This window comes from Heterodontus francisci, chromosome 15 (genome assembly GCF_036365525.1).
Source record: "Heterodontus francisci isolate sHetFra1 chromosome 15, sHetFra1.hap1, whole genome shotgun sequence".
In the NCBI taxonomy this organism is placed as follows: Eukaryota; Metazoa; Chordata; class Chondrichthyes; order Heterodontiformes; family Heterodontidae; genus Heterodontus; species Heterodontus francisci.
This window is the reverse complement of record NC_090385.1, coordinates 47593040-47613292: the sequence shown is the minus strand read 5'-3', so window position 1 is coordinate 47613292 and position 20253 is coordinate 47593040. Positions and strand designations below refer to the sequence as shown.

Here is a 20253-nt window from a genome sequence, read left to right as displayed (position 1 = left end):
CTAGCCTCGTGCCCATCCCTTATATTAATTGCATCAGTAGGTTTGGAAAACCTGGTCTTTAATACCATATCTGGCCTGCATTTATCCATTGAGCCAATAGGGTTGCAACAGTCTGTAATGTTGCCATTAATTTGCTGATACTGACAGTTCCTGGTATTCTGATGTGGGATTTATCCACCAATGAGAACAGCATGAGGATGCTTTTTCATAAAATTCAAAGGTTCACAAAATTCAAATAGGATTAGCCAGTTAATAAGAAATGTAAACTCATATAGCATTGAATTACCAGGGCTTTGAGAGCTGTGTTGTTAGTAGCCTACAGATAGTAGTTTGAAGTTTGTTGATGGTTGCTGTTTAATTCTTGACTGGGGGGTGGGGAATAAGGAAAGATTGCTTTTGTATTTTTAGATAACAACCCGTCAGTAAATGAAGGATTCAGTTAATTTTGGGAGGTTTTGAAAATAGAGACAGCAACAATTTAATCCATTTTAATTAAAGTAAACAGGTTTTATTCTTATATCCAGAGCCGATAATTTTTTTTTAAATAAACAGGAATAAAACGTTATTCCTCTGATTTGTCACTATTCCAACAGTTGGTACCCTAAAGTTATTCCACACAATGTAATCAGGGAAATGTAATGCATTAAAGGGTATATAACAAACTCTTCTACATCTGTAACCAGGAGGCTTCTTACTGCAATTCCTGGATTCAAAGAACCAATGCCAAAATGTGGAGTTTTTAAAAAAGAATACATCAGTTCACTTACATTTAACTGTAGAATTGCAGGTAAGGATGGCTGCATTAGGACAACTAATCTACCACAGGAAGTTCCCAACCATAGCAACATTTCCTTAAACAGAATACACAATGCTTATAGCCCAAGGACTGAAATCCCAGGCTGTAGTCTACTTTTTTTGGCAGCCTTTACTTTGCTAGGCACAAAAATGAACACGACAATAATGTAATCCTACATCAACTACAGGTATGATTTTAATTTAGCTGTCTTTTACATTTCTGATCTGAACATAGTAAATGTGTGTGGAACTGAAGACCATTATGAATATCTCATTTGAATGTATGTGCAGTATACCTCCATTAGACTCTTAATTTGCCTATTCATACACCAATGAAGTAAAAACTAAATGTTTGCACCTGAATAAGTGAATTTTCATTACAACAGTAACCAAAGGTAAGTAATTTATCACAGTTACTAAGAAAAGAGGTGTTACTATGTTTCTACATTATACTTTCAGGCCCTTGGTGATCCCTGCACACTTGGTGTTGGTCTGCACATAATAATGAAAAAGCATTGAATAAAACTTATGACTCCATGAGTTCTTCCTCTTCTGTTTGCAGTAACGTGATAGCCTACGTTAAATGAATTTGCATGCTCACTGTTTCCAATTTCAGTTGAGGTCCTAGTTAGACCTGAACTATCCTGGTAAAAAATTCAACACAATTTACATAATAATCCCAGTACAGTGTTCCACACCATTTACAACCTGAACAGCATCATTTGCTGCACACAGAGCAAAGCGACAAAAATGAGTCATTTAGGGATGTTCTGTGTAGGCTACATTTCAAAATGATCAAAATTCGGACCATCATATTCTTAAGCGTTTCACCACTAAGAATTCAATTGATTACATTTTTTTCAAACTCTCCGTCTTGGTAATTGAAAATCTGACTCATAGATGCTGTGACTGTGCAGAATTTAGCCCTTTGAATCACTCGTATTGAATATTAGCTGGCTAGAACAATTGTGCAGTGATGACAGAAATGAGATGAATCTCCAGCCATTTTTTAAGAAAGCTACATGCAATGAAATCGTAATATTTTAATGGAAGTTTGCCGAATATGCTGTGGTCCCAATGTGTCTCTTGGTCTGATGACAATTAAATGTTAAAAGTTCCTCAATTTAAAAGAGAAAAAATATCTTGCACAGTGCTTAAAGCAACACAGTTAAAACATTTTAAAATACCACTTTGAATTCTTACAGCTGCCTCAAACCTAAAATAGATTCACTACAGCTTTACTTTACTGTGTGGTACACACAAAAATGTCTCATGGCTTCAGTTATAAAACATTTTCTTTACCCTTTAATTTTTTTTGAATACCATAGCACTTTGTAATAAGATTGCTCTAGTTTAGGAATTACTGCTGTAAAAACAGATTCACTCTTTAAAGACTTAATTTCCTTCCCATCTGTCACTTTGTACTGCAGATAGTGATCAAAGTAAAATAAACTGAAGTATACAGGCAGCCCTCCCGTTATCCTGATGTTTAGTTTAAATTTTGCTGCTCTATTAGTTTTTTATTTAAACAACAAGGCAATTAATAAGTATTCGCTGCCCCAGGTGTTCAAGTACATTCATGGCCTGGTAGTTAAAGTCTTAGGATTTTCTTCTTTTATCCATTTATAACTGTGCATGTACCAGTAAACAATCCCCGTCAACTGGAGCAGGCCATCAGGGAGACAGCACATTTTATCTTAGGAATTACACTGCAGTGTTACTTCGGAAATAAACAGGTTAATACTTCTGTTAAAACAATGGACAAAGTAATTTCAAACAAACACATTAAGCACAGTGCAATTTCTAGGCCTTGGTGATCACATAACAGACCAGGCTGCAACAGCACAGTTGTAGATGGGAGGGTTGCAGGAGAAGCAAGTGCCACAGAAATTAGTAACTGTGGAACTGTACACATTTCGCATATCAAATCTTGTGCAAAAGCAAGTCAACAGTATAACTTTCACAGCCTGGCCTGTAACATGTAGATAAAAAATAAGTGTGTTTGGAACACTTATTTAGAGGTTAAATAATAATTTAAACATTAACATTTATTTTGCTGCAAAATGTAAACAAATTGGGCAGTAAAATTAACATAAGCCATGGTTATTTAAAAATAGAAACAGAAAATGAATACTGGCTTCAATGATGCAAATACCAAAATAGAGATACTAAGAAAAAGCTGAATTTATCAGGCTGACTGGGAGGAATCAATGGAAATCCAACAACTAACTGTTCATCATGGGAAAAAAAGACAAAAAATGTACAGGTATGACTAATGAAGATAATTTTTACTAACTACTGGGTGGAATTACCCTTTGTTTCAAGAGTGCAATTTCTATTTTCTAAACCTGATGCTGTACCATCAAACCCTATCAATTTACTGTTTTCTTTTCTTTACAAAAAGTGTAGCACTTCACTGCAGTGTGTTATCTGCCACATTGGCCTTCAGTATACTTCAACATTTTACTATTATAGGACTTTGATTATTAGATGGGCAGAAATTATCACTGTCATATTGAGTAAGTGTGAATTGTGAAAGCACGACTATGGCTAAGAGTGTAGAAATCTGGAGGCAACCACTGAAAATGGATCAAAATAAGAGTAAGTTATTAAAGACTAGTTTTGTGATGGAAGAAAGTTAAAATATTTACCCTACACAAAAAAATGGTTAGTGGAGTCCATCTGCAATATCTTGCCAAGTATAATCCTTCCACTCATGAAATGTAAGCTAACATTCCAATCGCACCTCATTGCTATTACTATATACAGTGACTTGGCCTAGATAAGAACAGGCACACAAGCCTCACCCTACTAGTGGAAATATTTACTGTGCTTAGGCCAATTATCAAAGTTACTCCATTGGAAACCCTGAGAGTTAAAAATATGCTTAATTGAAAAATCACAGCCTGAAATATAATGCCTATTTCCAGTACTTTGCTTATCTGGGAGGAAGCAAAACCCAACCACAAAGTAGAGCATTCAAAAGATACTATTGTGCCACAGTACAGAGGGCAAATGAATCCAATGCAGAATGGCCTTCAGTGTTACAACATAGGCACTTGATCTCCCCTTCTGCCAAAACTATAGGGACATGAGCCATTTACTACACATAGGTCTCTGAATCAATATCTTTTAGTCTGTCATTCTATGAGAGTTGGATTAAATAAAAAAGGAAGCCAGGAAAGGCTACCTGTCTAACCCTCAATCCATTCAGCAATGTTTCCTATCTACCTCTTTGTTTTGTTGTTGTGCTATACTGTTCCAACTACTATTAGGAAATAACATTTTGCAGTGTAGTGTAATTGGTAACAGCTGTATATAATACAGTAGTCCATATAAAAGGCCAGGGATAACTGCACTTGTGTGTTGACACAGTCACCTTGTTGGGAATATCTACTGGATAACTTCTTTGTTGATCAAAGTTGCAGCTTGACTATTTACACTAAAAATATGTATAAATTGACTTTACATGCAACATAGATATCTTATGGATTGTAGCAATGATCACTGATTAAATGAAAAACCAAGGTCAGTGACAGGAGCCTGTAATAGAAGTTATGCCCCAAAGATGAACAGAGTAATCTATTGCAAGGGGAACTGTGGTAGCTGAAGTGTTCTTTATAAACTCTTTTCATACATACATTATCTATTTAAAGCAATTATCACTAATGTCTGAAGATGCACCATATTCATGTGTTTTGCACACACTTCAAAATTACAACCTGCATCTCAAACATCAATGGCATGTCTTTACTACTAACAAGTAAACCCCTATTTTCAGTCCCTTGCTACCTGCCCTCACCTTCATGTAAAATATCCAGAACTTTTTGTAAAAGAGTAAAAAATCACTACAAAGGTTTGCACTCATTCTGCCCAATTTAGATATCAGTTCAAACAACATGAATACTGCCTCTGAAGTACGTCAAACTACTCCAGTTCCTCATGGTTTGTAGATAAAACAACTAGCTTAGTTGCTAACACAGAATTTCAAATGTTACAACATATATCTTCCTCATTGTATTAGGTTGTTTTACTTTCATCTGGGGAACTTAAACAGAAAATGCAGCTATTATCTTGGTTCCTTAATTAAGGGGGAATATTGTGCAACACTTCATATATAAATACATGAAAGCAACTAATGCTCACATTGTGTATTGACAAGCAAGATATATCTGATTTGTGATTCTCTACATAATATTTTTAGTTGTGTCGTGATGTGGTAAAGCAGGTTTCCTGACCCATACAAATTCAAATTAAATCCAGTTGTTCAAAGGAGAACGATAGATTTCACTAAGGGAGAGATGGGGCATTTAGACAAAGACAAAAAATGCATTTCTAACATTTCATTCATACAAAGCCACATGTGAACAGCATCAATCTGAGCAATATACATAATCTTTATCATTCACCTGTTCAGTTCTTACTGGAATCACTTTTAAAAACAGCAAAAAAAAATGTAAAATGTCCATGCAGACAACCATGTTTTCATGTGTAAAACAATGTGCAATTTAATATGTTGAAAATTTTTATATTTTCATCTACAGTACCACAATCATGATTTAAAATTCTTTTCTGATTTTCATTCTCTTCATTCTCCTCTTGGGATGAGGAATTGTATACATGTCTTTAAAAGCACTGCTATGTGTAATCACAGAAGTAAAGTGGTTTTCTCTTCTTTCAAACCCATCTGCATTAGGAAATTTCAGAAAGATTTCAGAAGGAATTAACCAACAGAATCCCGTGAACACTGGTTCTTTAAAACCACCACTTAGTCCATATGAAACTCTCGTAGCTAATCTTCAGGTAATACAAACGTACAAAGTCATCACCAATCCTAGTCCTTTTTCCTGAAGATGTTCTTTAAAATACTCAGGTGTGCATTTCCATGTCTTTGATGGAATTTCATAAAAACCATGCAGTATGGAAACAGCCACAGCGACGGTGAGGATTCATAACATAATGAGAAAGATAAAACTTGATATGCAACATATCTTAAAAAGGAGGATATTTCCCCCGAACAATATCTTCCTTCTAAACGTTGGGCCATGTTTAGAGCTTTTCAGATGAAGGAATCCAGATGTAGGGACCAGACTGTTCTTCAATGACCTGTTTAATTTTGTTGTAGATCTCCTCTAATGAATCTCCCTGTACAATGGCTGTGGAAAAGAAAAATAATACTGTATACAGAGCAAAATACTGCAATTGTTGGAAACGTGCAACAAAAATAGACTTGCTGTGTGTTTTAAGCAATCAGCAGCACTGGAGAAGAGTCGACCTTTCAGATTTACACACCAAAGCAAAGCAATCAGAGATTGATGAGCATATTAATAGGAAGTGGGAGTGAACAAATGTGAAAAATAGAGAGGAAGTTTCAATGTAATGATGTAATAAAGCACAAATCAAGGAACAGAACAAACAGAATGAAAGAAATAAGCCATTGAAACAAAAGGGAGTGGCGGCAAGAATTACGTAGAAGTGAAAACATGGAAACAGGCCTTTCAATCTAATCAGTCCCTTTTAGTGTCTATCTACTACAGGTGTAGTCCTAATCTCGTGCCAAATTCCTTAATTCGCTTTTCCCTTAACTACCCTTCTAGTGTATTTTTAAATGTCGACATAATCTTGCTTTAATCAACAACTCTAGTAGTGCACTTCACACCCTCAAAAAAAATTCAAAGCTCAATCCTAAATTTCTCAAAATCTGTCTCCTTTTTGTTGACCTTTTAATCACTGGAAACAGTTCCTGTCTACTGTCCCATTCTTCCATAACTTTAAACAACTCTATCAAATCACCCCTAAATTTCCTCTGATCTAAAGAAAACAGCCCCAATTTTTAAAGTTTTTCTTCATATTTTGTAATTCCTTATAACCAAGCAGCATCTTAATAAATCTGCAATGAGCTTCCTCTATTGGCTGAGCATCCTTCCTATAATGAGCAGCCTAGAACTGCACACACTGCTCCAGGTACATACTAGTCTTTCTAATGTTTTACATAGATCCTTGACTCATATTTAGTGGGGGTAAAATTCAACTTTGGTAAGATTGCAAAAATGAGAGGTACCAGATCAGCTGCTCATTATACTCACCGCCCATTTTCCTTTCTGTAAACCTCAATGGAAAGGAAAATTGGACAAACTGTATACAGTTGGCCAATCTGCTGCCAGCCATTTTGTGCCTGTACCAATCTTGAATTTTATCCCAAATACCTCGATATAAAACCCAGTGTTCCGTTAGGTTCCTTTATGGCCTATCCAATCGAGGAACTGCTTTTTAAGTCTTGTAAACCTTAATCCCCCTCTTCCATATCACCCAGCTTTTCCCCCACTCTCAAGTATAATTATTTTATTTAACCAAAATGTACCACATCACGCTTATTGATATTGAATTCCATTGGCCACCTTTTCGCTCATTCTGCCATCTTACCAATATTTCCCTTAGAATCATAGAAAGTTTAAGGCACAGAAAGAGGCTTCTTGGCCCAATGTGTCTGTTTCGGCCGAAAAATGATCCACCTATTCTAATCCCACCTTCCAGCATTTGGTCCGTGGCCCTGCAGATTACGTCACTTAAGCTGTATATCCAGACTCCTTTTGAATGAGTTGAGGGTTTCTGCCTCAACTACTCTTTCAGGCTGTGAGTTCCAGACCCCCCACCACCCTCTGGATTCTACCAAACACTTTAAATCTATGCCCCCTCATCACTGACCTCTCTGCTAAGGCCCTTCACCTCCACTCTATCCAGGCCCCTCAAAATTTTGTACATTTCAATCAGATCTCCCCTCAGCCTTCTCTATTCCAAGGAGAACAATCCCAGCCTATCCAATCTTTCCTCATAGCTGCATTTTTCCAGTCATGGCAACATCCTCGTAAATCTCCTCTGTACCCTCTCTAGTGCAATTACATCCTTTCTGTAATGAGGTGACCAGAATTGCACACAGTACTCCAGATGTGGCCTAACTATTGATTTATACAGTTGTGGCTTGGAACTTCCCCAGGTTTTAAATTTTTCACGTTTTTCCTTATATATGTTTTCCCTTCCTTCCCCCTTTTTCTGATCATAATAATATACTTGTTACACAGACTGAAAGACTAATGAGGAAGTGCTGGAAATGACTGAGAAAAGAGGAAATTAGTGCATAATATCAAAGAGAGAAAGATACAATAGTTCGGTCACATCATTAGAGCAAAAGGTTGGCAGAGACAATTATTGGAAGGAAATATCAATGGAAGACCTAGGAGAGGGAAGCAGAGAAGAAAATGGATGACAGATAGAATGGACTGGATGCAGTTGGTCTATGCAGAATGTGTAAGGACAGCACAGGGCAGACAGAGGTGGAACAATTTAGAATTTAGAACATTACAGCGCAGTACAGGCCCTTCGGCCCTCGATGTTGCGCCGCCCTGTGAAACCATCTGACCTACACTATTCCATTTTCATCCATGTGTCTATCCAATGTCCACTTAAATGCCCTTAAAGTTGGCGAATCTACTACTGCTGCAGGCAGGGCGTTCCACGCCCTTACTACTCTCTGAGTAAAGAAACTACCTTTCACATCTGTCCGATATCTATCACCCCTCAACTTGAAGCTATGTCCCCTCGTGTTTGCCATCACCATCCGAGGAAAAAGACGCTCACTATCCACCCTATCTAACCCTCTGATTATCTTATATGTCTCTATTAAGTCACCTCTCCTCCTCCTTCTCTCCAACGAAAACAACCTCAAGTCCCTCAGCCTTTCCTCGTAAGACCTTCCCTCCATACCAGGCAACATCCTAGTAAATCTCCTCTGCACCCTTTCCATAGCTTCCACATCCTTCCTATAATGCGGTGACCAGAACTGCACGCAATACTCCAGGTGCGGTCTCACCAGAGTTTTGCATAGCTGCAGCATGACCTCGTGGCTCCGAAACTCGACCCCCCTACTAATAAAAGCTAACACACCATATGCCTTCTTAACAGCCCTATTAACCTGGTTAGCAACCTTCAGGGATTTATGCACCTGGACACCAAGATCTCTCTGTTCATCTACAGTACCAAGAATCCTCCCATTAGCCCAGTACTCTGCATTCCTGTTACTCCTTCCAAAGTGAATCACCTCACACTTTTCCGCATTAAACTCCATTTGCCATCTCTCAGCCCAGCTCTGCAGCCTATCTATGTCTCTCTGTACCCGACAACATCCTTCGGCACTATCCACAACTCCACCGACCTTAGTGTCATCCGCAAATTTACTAACCCACCCTTCTACACCCTCTTCCAGGTCATTTATAAAAATGACAAACAGCAGTGGCCCCAAAACAGATCCTTGCGGTACACCACTAGTAACTAAACTCCAGGATGAACATTTGCCATCAACCACCACCCTCTGTCTTCTTTCAGCTAGCCAATTTCTGATCCAAAGCTCTAAATCACCTTCAACCCCATACCTGCGTATTTTCTGCAATAACCTACCGTGGGGAACCTTATCAAACGCCTTACTGAAATCCATATACACCACATCCACTGCTTTACCCTCATCCACCTGTTTGGTCACCTTCTCGAAAAACTCAATAAGGTTTGTGAGGCACGACCTACCCGTCACAAAACCGTGCTGACTATCTCTAATGTACTTATTCTTTTCAAGATGATTATAAATCCTGTCTCTTATAACCTTTTCCAACATTTTACCCACAACCGAAGTAAGGCTCACAGGTCTATAATTACCAGGGCTGTCTCTACTCCCCTTCTTGAACAAGGGGACAACATTTGCAATCCTCCAGTCTTCCGGCACTATTCCTGTCGACAATGACGACATAAAGATCAAGGACAAAGGCTCTGCAATCTCCTCCCTAGCTTCCCAGAGAATCCTAGGATAAATCCCATCTGGCCCAGGGGACTTATCTATTTTCACACTTTCCAAAATTGCTAACACCTCCTCCTTGTGAACCTCAATCCCATCTAGCCTCGTAGCCTGAATCTCAGTATTCTCAACAACATTTTCTTTCTCTACTGTAAATACTGACGCAAAATATTCATTTAACACTTCCCCTATCTCCTCTGATTCCACACACAACTTCCCACTACTATCCTTGATTGGCCCTAATCTAACTCTAGTCATTCTTTTATTCCTGATATACCTATAGAAAGCCTTAGGGTTTTCCCTGATCCGATCCACCAATGACTTCTCGTGTCCTCTCCTTGCTCTTCTTAGCTCTCCCTTTAGATCCTTCCTGGCTAGCTTGTAGCTCTCAAGCGCCCTAACTGAGCCTTCACGTCTCATCCTAACATAAGCCTTCTTCTTCCTCTTGACAAGCGCTTCAACTTCTTTAGTAAACCACAGCTCCCTCGCACGACAACTTCCTCCCTGCCTCACAGGTACATACTTATCAAGGACACGCAGTAGCTGCTCCTTGAATAAGCTCCACATTTCGATTGTTCCCATCCCCTGCAGTTTCCTTCCCCATCCTACGCATCCTATGACAGTCAACCTTCTGGGAAGATGGCACCAACGAACAAACAAATATACTTCTGCCTAATCTTTCAGTTCTCATGAAGGGTACAAACCAAACAATTGACTGACTGATCTATGTACTTCTAGTATTTTCTGGTTTTGTTTATTACTCCTGTACTTTCAAACATGAGCTATGGTTCAGTCTAGAGTTACTTACCAGCCTATAACATGCAATGAATTGAGCAAATATTAGAGCTTTTAAAATAAATGCTGCAATTGCCCAAAAATAGTCACCAGACTCCAAGTTGGCTGTTGCATCTAATCTACATCTATTTTGATATGACGTTTACAATTATAGCATCATTGATGGCTGGACAGGTATGATTTAGAAGACAGTGTTTTTTTTTAAGCAAACATATTCTCCTGAGGATTTCACAGCCTGGCAATGGTGGGCTCTCTCTTTACAACAGGAATTCCACTGGGAGCCTGTCATGAATGGGATCCATTTGTGTTGGTGGAAGTCTCAGCCCTGAAACACTGCCACTGAGAAGATTATCCCGGCTATAGTTTCTTATTAGTGCTTCAAACTCATCCAGTTAACAAATTCAAAGCATTCCTCCAGGTGGAAGTCTCAGTTCAGTTAAACCTGTTAAAATGCAGGAATCATAGAATTGTTGCAGCACACAAGGAGACCACTCGTCCCATCGTGTCTGCACCGGCTCTCCAAGTGAGTAATTCACTTAGTGCCATTCCCCCCCCCCCCCCCCCACTTCTCCCCATAACCCTGTACATTCTTCCTTTTCAGGTAACTAATTCCCCTTTGAATGCCTTGATTGAATCTGCCTCCACCGCACTCTCTGGCAGTGCATTCCAGATCCTAACCACTCGCTACGTGAAAAAGTTTTCCTCATATCGCCATTGCTTCTTTTGCCACTTACCTTAAATCTGTGCCCTCTTGTTCTTAATCCTTTCACGAGTAGGAACAGTTACTCCCTATCTACTCTGTCCAGACCCCTCATGATTTTGAATATATCAATCAGATCTCCTCTCAGCCTTCTCTTCTCTAATCTATTTTCGTAAATGAAGTTCCTCATCCCTGGAACCATTCTCGTGAATCTTTTTGGCACTCTCTCCAATGCCTTCACATCTTTCCTTAAATGCGGCGCCCAGAACTGGCGCAATACTCCAGTTGAGGCTGAACTAGCATCTTACACAAGTTCAACATAACCTCCTTGCTCTTGTACTCTATGCCCCTATTAATAAAGTGTAGGCTACTGTATGCTGACTGCTCTCTCAACCTATCCTGCCACCTTCAATGACTTATGCACATATACACCCAAGTGAATCACTTCACATTTCTCTGTATTGAACTTAATTTGCCAATTGTCCTTCCATTCCACCAGCTAGGCTATGTTCTTCTGAAGTTCTATATCAGGGTTGTCAAATTTTCTCGTGACTTGCCCTCCAATGATTTTAAAAGGTAGCAAATTACAGGAATACACCTACCTGTGAAAAACTCTCCAAATTCCTGCTCCAGCTTCAATGCTTTATCAAAGGTTTTGGTTGCTTGTTCTTCAGTTTGTCGTTTATTCATCTCCCTATTAAAACAAAGCTCAAAGACTTGTATTCTTTCTGGATCTTTTGTGTATGGTTAAAACAACAATTACTTGAATAGTTTTATGTGAAAGTCCTAGTAGTTTGCTCTTTCCATTACTTTCAACAGGAAGACATTGGCTGAGAAGTTTGATTGCATCTCAAACAGCAAGCAGGATGGAACACACACCCAGAGATGTGAAATTGGTGCTGGAATTTCATCATATTTTAGGTGCACAGCCAGTGCTCCCCACACTGTTCACCGGCCGCATGTCAGTTGGGGGATGGTGGGCCAGTGAAGCAAACAATTGGGCGTCACCAGTAACCAGTACCTCTTAAAAGGTCAGCAGTTGCTGGCAGGATGCCCAGTGCAACTGGTATTTCCTGTGTATGCTCATCATGCTTCTTCAGATGCTTGGGGCCTTGAAGTCAGTCCCATTCTGGTTGAGACAACACAAACACTTCTGCACACAGAAATAGCTGGGAGAAGTATAGATTGGGCTCTAAAGTTCTCTGATGCTTCTTTAGAGGCCCTGTTCCAGTCAGTGGACAGCAGGAGAGAGATCTTGTTCTCCCCAGGAGGCAGAAAGCCCTCCAGGCAACAGCTGCACCGCCAGTGGGAAGAGGCTGCGGAGCAAGTTAATGCCAGGAGCCTCCCAGGACATGGCTGCATTACCAAAAGATGTTCAAATGATCTCATCAGTTTTCAAAGTGAGAATACTACCCTCTCATTCTGCTCACATTCTTATCTGTCACTGCTTCTCATTCGGACAGCCATGGCTTGGTTGATAGCACTCTCACCTTTGAGTCAGAAGGTTGTGGATTCAAGGCCCACTCCAGAGCTTGAGCACAAAACTCTAGGCTGACAGCCCAATGCAGCACTGAGGGACTGCTGCACTGCGGAAGGTGCCATCTTTTGAATGAGATGTTAAACTGAGGTCATGTCTACCCTCAATTGGATGTAAAAGATGCCATGGCACTATTTCAAAGAAGAGCAGGGGAGTTATCTGCGGTGTCTTGGCTAATAGGAGCAGGAGCTAACTACAGCAGGAGGATACAACTGACATCTTTCCACTGGCAGCACAGCTGTTAACCTGGAGGGCTTTCTACCTCCTGGGAACAAGAAAATCTCCTTCCTGTTGTCCACTGCCTCCAACGTGGCATCCGAGAACCCGGGGGCCCAATCAGTACTTTTCACAGATATTTGTCTTCAGAGGCATTTCCTTGCTGTCTGCTGCCAGGGCGCACATCCTTATCCTTGTGGAAGAAAATGTACTCGACATCATGAGCTGGGAGGCAGCCCTGGATATGGTAAGTGGTAATGTTGGAGTTGTTATCATGCACTGACACTCATCTTTTTCTGTTCTCTCACCCTTTACACTCTGTAATGACAACCTTCAGTTGCTTTCACTGGTCACTACTACTTCTGCTCTCCATTCATAAAAGCCAACCCTTCACTTTTTTTTTCATGTCAGGTGCTGAAAATATGCAGACATTCCTGCCTCAAGGGCAGCTGCCTTGAAGATGCACCATTATTCCCTCTGACACCAGCAAACACAAGACTGGCATCTCACATACTTTAACTACTAGGCTAGAGGGGGGATATTCATGTGGAAAATCACCAGAACGTATACAGCAGTGAGGGCAGGGGGAATAGGGCACTGCAGCTGCCAGCTTGCTGGAGGGTGAAATCACATACTAACTTTGCTGGAGATGACTCAGTTGCTGACTTCAAGGGCCCAAGCATCTAAAGAAGCATGATGAGCATACACCAGGAAATACGAGTTGCACTGGGTAACCTGCCAGCATGTTTGTGCATAATGGCTCAGAGCAAGGAGGAATTCAGGTCCAACTTGTGCAGGTACGTGCACAGCATGGACATGGAGCTGACCACTTGGTCCATGATGCAGCCTTCACTGACAGCTCGCTCTGTTGTGGTCCCATGTACAACTGAGAACCAGGCTGAATATAAAAGGTTCAGAGGGGAAATGAAAAAGCAAATAAGAAAAGCAAAGAGACAGTATGAAAAAAAAGAGACTGGCAGCTAATATAAAAAGAAATCCAGAAGTCTTCTATAGTCTTCTAATAGTAAAAGGGTGGTAAAAGGAGTGGGGCCAATTAGGGACCAAAAAAGGGATTTACACATGGAGGCAGGGGGCATGGTTGAGGTATTAAATGAATACTTTGCATCTGTCTTTACCAAGGAAGATGATGCTGTGCCGGTCATGGTGAAAGAGATCGTAATTCAGACACTTGAAAGGTTTAAAATCAATAAGGAGGAGGTATTGGATAGGCTAGCTGTACTTAAAAGTTGATAAGGCACCAGGACCAGATGAAATGCATCCAAGGATACTGAGGGGAGACTGGAAATTGTGGAGGCACTGACCATAATTTTCCAGTCTTCCTTAGATTCAGGGGTAGTACCAGAGGACTGGAGAATTGTAAATGTTACACCCTGTTCAAAAAAAGGGTGTAAAGATAAGCACAGCAATTACAGGCCAGTCAGTTTAACCTTGGTGGTGGGGAAGCTTCTAGAAACGATAATTCGGGTCAAAATTAATAATCACATGGGCAAATGCAAGTTAATTAGGGAAAGCCACACAGATTTGTGATGGGCAAATCGTGTTTAACTAACTTGCTGGAGTTTTTTGATGAGGTAACAGAGGCGGTTGATCAGGGTAATGCTACTGATATGGTGTACATGGACATCCAAAAGGCATTTGACAAAGTGCAACACAACAGACTTGTGAGAAAAGTTATAGCTCATGGAATAAAAACAGCAGCAACATGGATACAAAATTGGCTTAGTGACAGGAAACAGAAAGTAGTGGTGAATGGATATTTTTCGGACTGGAGGAAGGTTTGAAGTAGAGTTCTCCAGGGGTCAATGTTAGGACCTTTGCTTATATATTAATGACCTAGACCTTGGTGTACAGGGCACAATTTCAAAATTTGCAGCTGATACGAAACTTGAAGCTGTGAGGAGGATAGTGTAGAACGCCTAAAGGACATAGGGGGTGGAATGGGCAGACAGGTGGCAGATAAAATTTAATGCAGAGAAGTGTGATGTAATTCATTTTGATAGGAAGAATGTGGAGACAATATAAAAGGGTGCAATTCTAAAGGGGGTGCAGGAGCAGAGGGCCCTCAGTGTATATGTGCATAAATCATTGAAGGTGGCAGGACAGGTTGAGCGAACGGTTAATACAGCATCCTTGGCTTAATTAATAGTCGCATAGATAAGCAAGGAAGTTATGTTAAACTTGTATAGAACACTAGTTTGATCTCAACAGGAGTATTGTGTCCAGTTCTGGGCACCATACTTTAGGAAAGACGTGAAGGCAGTAGAGGGAGTGTAGAAAAAATTCATAAGAATTGTTCCAGGGATGAGGAACTAAGGTTATGTGGATAGATTGGAGAAGTTGGGACTGTTTTCCTTGGAGAAGAGAAGGCTGAGAGGAGTATTGATGGAAGTGTTCAAAATCATTAGAGGTGTGGATAGAGTAGATAGGAAAAAACTGTTCCCACTGGTAGAAGGATCGAGAACAAGAGATCACTGATTTAAGGTAATTGGAAAAAGAACCGATGGAGACAGGAGTAAAAACGTTTTCATGCAGCGAGTGGTTACAATCTGGAACGCACTACCTAAGAGTGTGGTGGAGGCAGGTTCAATTGAGGTATTCAAGAGGGAATTGGATTGTTATGTGAAAAGGAAGAATGTGCAGGGCTATGGGGAGAAGGCAGCGGAGTGGCACTAGGTAAATTGCTCTTTTGGAGAGCCAGCGCAGATATGACAGGCCGAATGGCCTCCTTCTGTACTGTAACAATTCTTTGATAAATTGTTAACAGGAACATCACGAGTGCCACACCATTCCTGCATTCACACAGAAATGGAGGGGTGCTGAAGCACAATCCCAGGAGATTGGGCTTGGCTCCATGGGAAAGGCACGGGGCAGCATGTCTGCTCCTCTACCAATGTCCTTGATTGTGACATACAATCAGCTGGGCCAGACAGCCTCGGCCCACACTTAGATGCTACCAGTGTGCAGCCAGGGCCCTCTGGGCTGAGAGTTGCTTGTGGTTGTCTACCATGGCCACTTGAACAGTCCTCAATGGCTGTTCAGCAGCCTTCCACCTCCCATACTCTTCGCAGGAGCACTAGGATAGTTAAACAAGTACAAAAGACCGGCTCTACGGGACTACACAAGGGTGATCCTTAATTATTTGTGCTATTACTGCAATCGCTTAACAAAAAGTAACAAACATTATTCCAGAAAAAGATCTTCATATGTACAGATGGAATTGAGTAGCTTGATAAATTTGATTTTTTTTTTCCTGATTTGGTGTTTGTATTTGTAGTGAAGTGAGGGAAACACTAATAAGGCTGGACTGAAGGAAGACAATTGGATGAAGGTAGTAAGGATGGTAGCAAAAAGAATTGGGTTAGCTTACTGTATTGGGAATGGGAGGGATGGTTCATGTGAACCCTCTTGGAGGAACCGCTCACTGAGTGCTCTGGCCACCTACAAGCACTGGTGGTTCATGCTGCTCCTGCTCTTCATGCTGCTGTTGCCCTATTTTCTGCTCATTGTCCTCCTTCTGCTGCCCTTCAGATAGTGGCAAGAGCTAGTCCCCTATGATGGAAAAGCTCTGCAGCATGCAGATGACCAGTACTCAGGGCTGTACTGTAAAGCTCATTCCAAATGGTGCACAGGCAGAAGCGTTGCTTCAGAACACTGATTATCTGCTCCATGATGTTTCTGGTGACGGCATGGATCTCATTGAAAGCTAGCTCTACCCAGATTCCTGATGGGAGTCACAAGCGAAGTTTGAAGCGGATGCCCCTTATCACCCAATAGCCAACAGGCAACCTGACTGGAGTAAAGGCAGGAAGTACGAATCACGTTTGCTGCCAGAAAACCAGACACAGACCTGCATGATGAACTGCCATCACAAAAATGTTGGGCATTGAAAGGGTGGAATCCCTTTCTGTTCAGAAAGTTGCTGGGCTGTTGATGGGGAACATGCAATACAAGTGTAATCTATAGCACTGTGCACTATGTGAACAAAACCTAATGTTTTCTTGTCCTGCTTTTCTCCACTCATGACAGAGATGCAAGGCTCTCTCCTGGTATACAGCGCCTCAGTGTCCTCGCTGATCTATTCGTGGATTGAAAATGGCAGGATGCTGCTGGTGTCACCTGCTTCAGCCAAGGAGCCTGTTGTATAAAGGTTAAGGGCAATGGTAATCTTGACAGCCATTGGCAGTTGTGTCCATGCCCTGATTCGAGGCCAAAGTTGTGCTGCAAGCAACATAGCTCAGTGATAGCCTCCCTTATGAAGTGAAGGTGCCCAAGATATTGCCCCTCAGACACGTTCATGTAGGATAAATGCTTCCTGACGATCTGCTGTGGATATGACCTGCTGCGGATTGCCCTCCTTCTCCCCTTACACATCTTGTATTCTTTGCTGCTCCCCTTCATCCTCCACCCCCAAAACTGCCCTACCCATGACTACAGTCACACTGTTGTGAAGCCAGCTAAACAGTCCACAGTACCAGCAAAAACTTCTCAGAAGTCAGAATTATGTATTATGTCACAAAGGAAGCCGAAAAATACCCAGAAAAAACCCACAACTGTAAAATAAAAAGCAACTAACTTCAATGAGCCCTTTAAGGATCCTTCCTGCCCATTAGTGCCAAGAGTTGCTGAGTGTTTTTATCATATAGCGAGTCAGGTACTGGGGACTGATCAATGTCACAAGTGTAGGACCCTTATTTAAATATTTTATTAATCATTTTACATACTTCCTGTGCATACCCTGGACGCTTAAGGAGCAATTCAATCCAATATGGTGGGTGCGCAAATTGAGCATGTGCTCGCCATCAGCCATATTGGACTACTTAAGATGCCCATTTTGCAACTGAAAATTTGTTCAATACTGTTGAAATTCTAGGCCACTTAATTGTATCCAATTCTAAGAATTATTCTTGGGGATCACATAATTTCAATACTCGTCATAAATTAAGGGAATTTCTTTCTTCCTCGCTCTGACAACAGGTTGGCTGGAAGCTGTTTTGCTGATATGCATAAGTGACCGGCCTTTGTAGAGGTAGTCAGTGACATCCGAAGGAGTCCTGGCTACTATTCACTAAGCTGCAAGGTAACCGAAAAATATTCAGCAGTGCAGACTAAATGTATCGTGTCACCAGCAATTCCCAGTGCACGCCGTGATGTCTCTTGGTAAATAACTAAATTTTCCACTGGAGAAGGAATGGAGAATGCTGGAAGAACATTACTTTTAAATATAACAGAGAGCTCCTCCAGTGAGGAATATACAAGATCCTGCACGGTGAGTTGAGAGTGACTGCCCTTGACATCAAGGCAGCATTTGACCGAGTATGGCATCAAGGAGCCTTAGCAAAACTGGAGTCCATGGGAATTAGTGGGAAAACTCTCCGCTGATTGGAGTCGGGCCTAGCACAAAGGAAGATGGTTGTGGTTGTTGGAGGTCAATCATCTCAGCTCCAGGACATCACTGCAGGAGTTCCTCAGGGTAGTGCCCTAGGCCCAACCTTCTTCAGCTGCTTCATCAATGACTTTCTTTCAATCATAAGGTCAAAGTGGGGATGTTCGCTGATGATTGCACAATGTTCAGCACCATTTGTGACTCCTCAGATACTGAAGCAGTCCATGTAGAAATGCAGCAAGACCTGGACAATATCCAGGCTTGGGCTTATAAGTGGCAAGTAACATTCGCACCACACAAGTGCCAGGCAATGACTATCTCAAACAAGAGAAAATCTAACCATCTCCCCTTGACATTCAATGGAATTACAATAACTGAATCTGCAACTATCAACATCCTCAGGGTTATCATTGACCAGAAACTGAACTGGAGTAGCCATATAAATATCATGGCTACAAAAGCAGTTCAGAGGCTAGGAATCCTGTGGTGTGTAACTCGTCTGACTTCCCAAAGCCTGTCCACCATCTACAAGGCACAAGTCAGCAGTGTGATGGAATACTCTCCACTTGCCTGGATGGGTCCAGCTCCAACAGCACACAAGAAGCGTGACACCATCCAGGACAAAGCAGCCCTCTTGATTGGCACCCTATCCACAAACATTCACTCCCTCCACTACTGACGCACATTGGCAGCAGTGTATACCATCTACAAGATGCACTGCAGCAACGCACCAAGGTTCCTTAGTCAGCACCTTCCAAACCCGCGACCTCTACCACCTAGAAGGACAGGGCAGCAGATGCATGGGAATATCACCACCTGCAAGCTCCCCTCCAAGCCACACACCATCCTGACTTGGAACAATATCACCATTGCTTCACTGTCGCTGGCTCAAAATCCTGGAACCCCCTTCCCAACAGCGCTGTGGGTGTACCGACCTCACATGGACTGCAGCGGCTCAAGCAGGCGGCTCACTACCTTCTCAAGGGCAATTAGGGATGGGCAATAAATGCTGTCCTAGCCAGCGACATCAACATCCCTTGAATGAATAAAAACGGAAAAAAACTTTCACCTCCTTCAGACTGCATTTATTTAATTCTACATGAAGCAGCAAAATGTCACGGAAAACTTTTGAGATCCGAAAAGCATCATTCATTCCCATCTCCCAACAGCAATTGAGTGAAAGCTTCATGATGACGAGACATCAGTCAGTAGGATGATAATCAGTAAACCTAACTATTTTTCTGATTATTTAAATCCAAGGGACCAGATTAATGACAACTTTATAGAGAACAGGATAAATGGAATTACAATAAAAATAAGTCTCACTTGCAGCCAGACTGAGAGAATCTCATACTTACATGAGGGATTGCACGGATCTGGGTTTGATGAAAATGGCAATGGAATAGAGTAGTGCAAGCTGTAATCTCTTAATAGCATTCCCAGACACATCAAGTATGCAGTGTTTTCCCTACAAGGATGGAAGCAACAATCTCAATGACATAAATCCATTAAAAAATTAATTGTACTTATAAAATTAAAAGCACTATTTACTATGAAAATAAGGAAAGATCAGGATATGAAGAAATATATTGTTCCGTTTTCTGCTATAGGCAGTGAATCTTGCTGGGTCACGGCTCCACATACATCTTGACAGTAAGCACTGAATGGGGGCCAACAGAGGCAAGTTTGATGCTCCCTCACATAAGACACACCAGTGGAGATCAATTCGCTGGCATCCAAACTGATATTCTCCTCCCTCCCTGCTCCACTCAAGGACTTGAAGCATCCTCACCACTCTGTCAACTGAGATCAGCTAACTCATTATAGTTGTGGAATGAAACCTAGGACTTTCTTGGATCTGCATACCTGTCAACCTAGAAAACTAACAAAAAGATGACGAACAGACTCAGTACCATAGTGTGTAAAGTATTTACCCTTGGAGCGATGAAACCACAAGAAGCATATTT

The 20253-nt window shown here is 41.3% G+C and overlaps 1 protein-coding gene across 1 annotated transcript in view; it reads right to left on the bottom strand.

Moving 5' to 3' along the window:
- Positions 1-513: 513 nt before the first annotated feature.
- The window catches only part of LOC137377412 (disks large homolog 3-like), a 550827-nt gene continuing 531087 nt past the window's right edge, over positions 514-20253 (bottom strand). The window contains exons 33-35 of the mRNA XM_068046991.1: positions 19645-19754; positions 11732-11823; positions 514-5951 (exon numbers count right to left, since the gene is read on the bottom strand). Coding sequence (XP_067903092.1) covers positions 5845-5951; positions 11732-11823; positions 19645-19754 — 309 coding nt within the window. The 3' untranslated portion in view covers positions 514-5844. The remainder of the gene's footprint in view (positions 5952-11731; positions 11824-19644; positions 19755-20253) is intronic.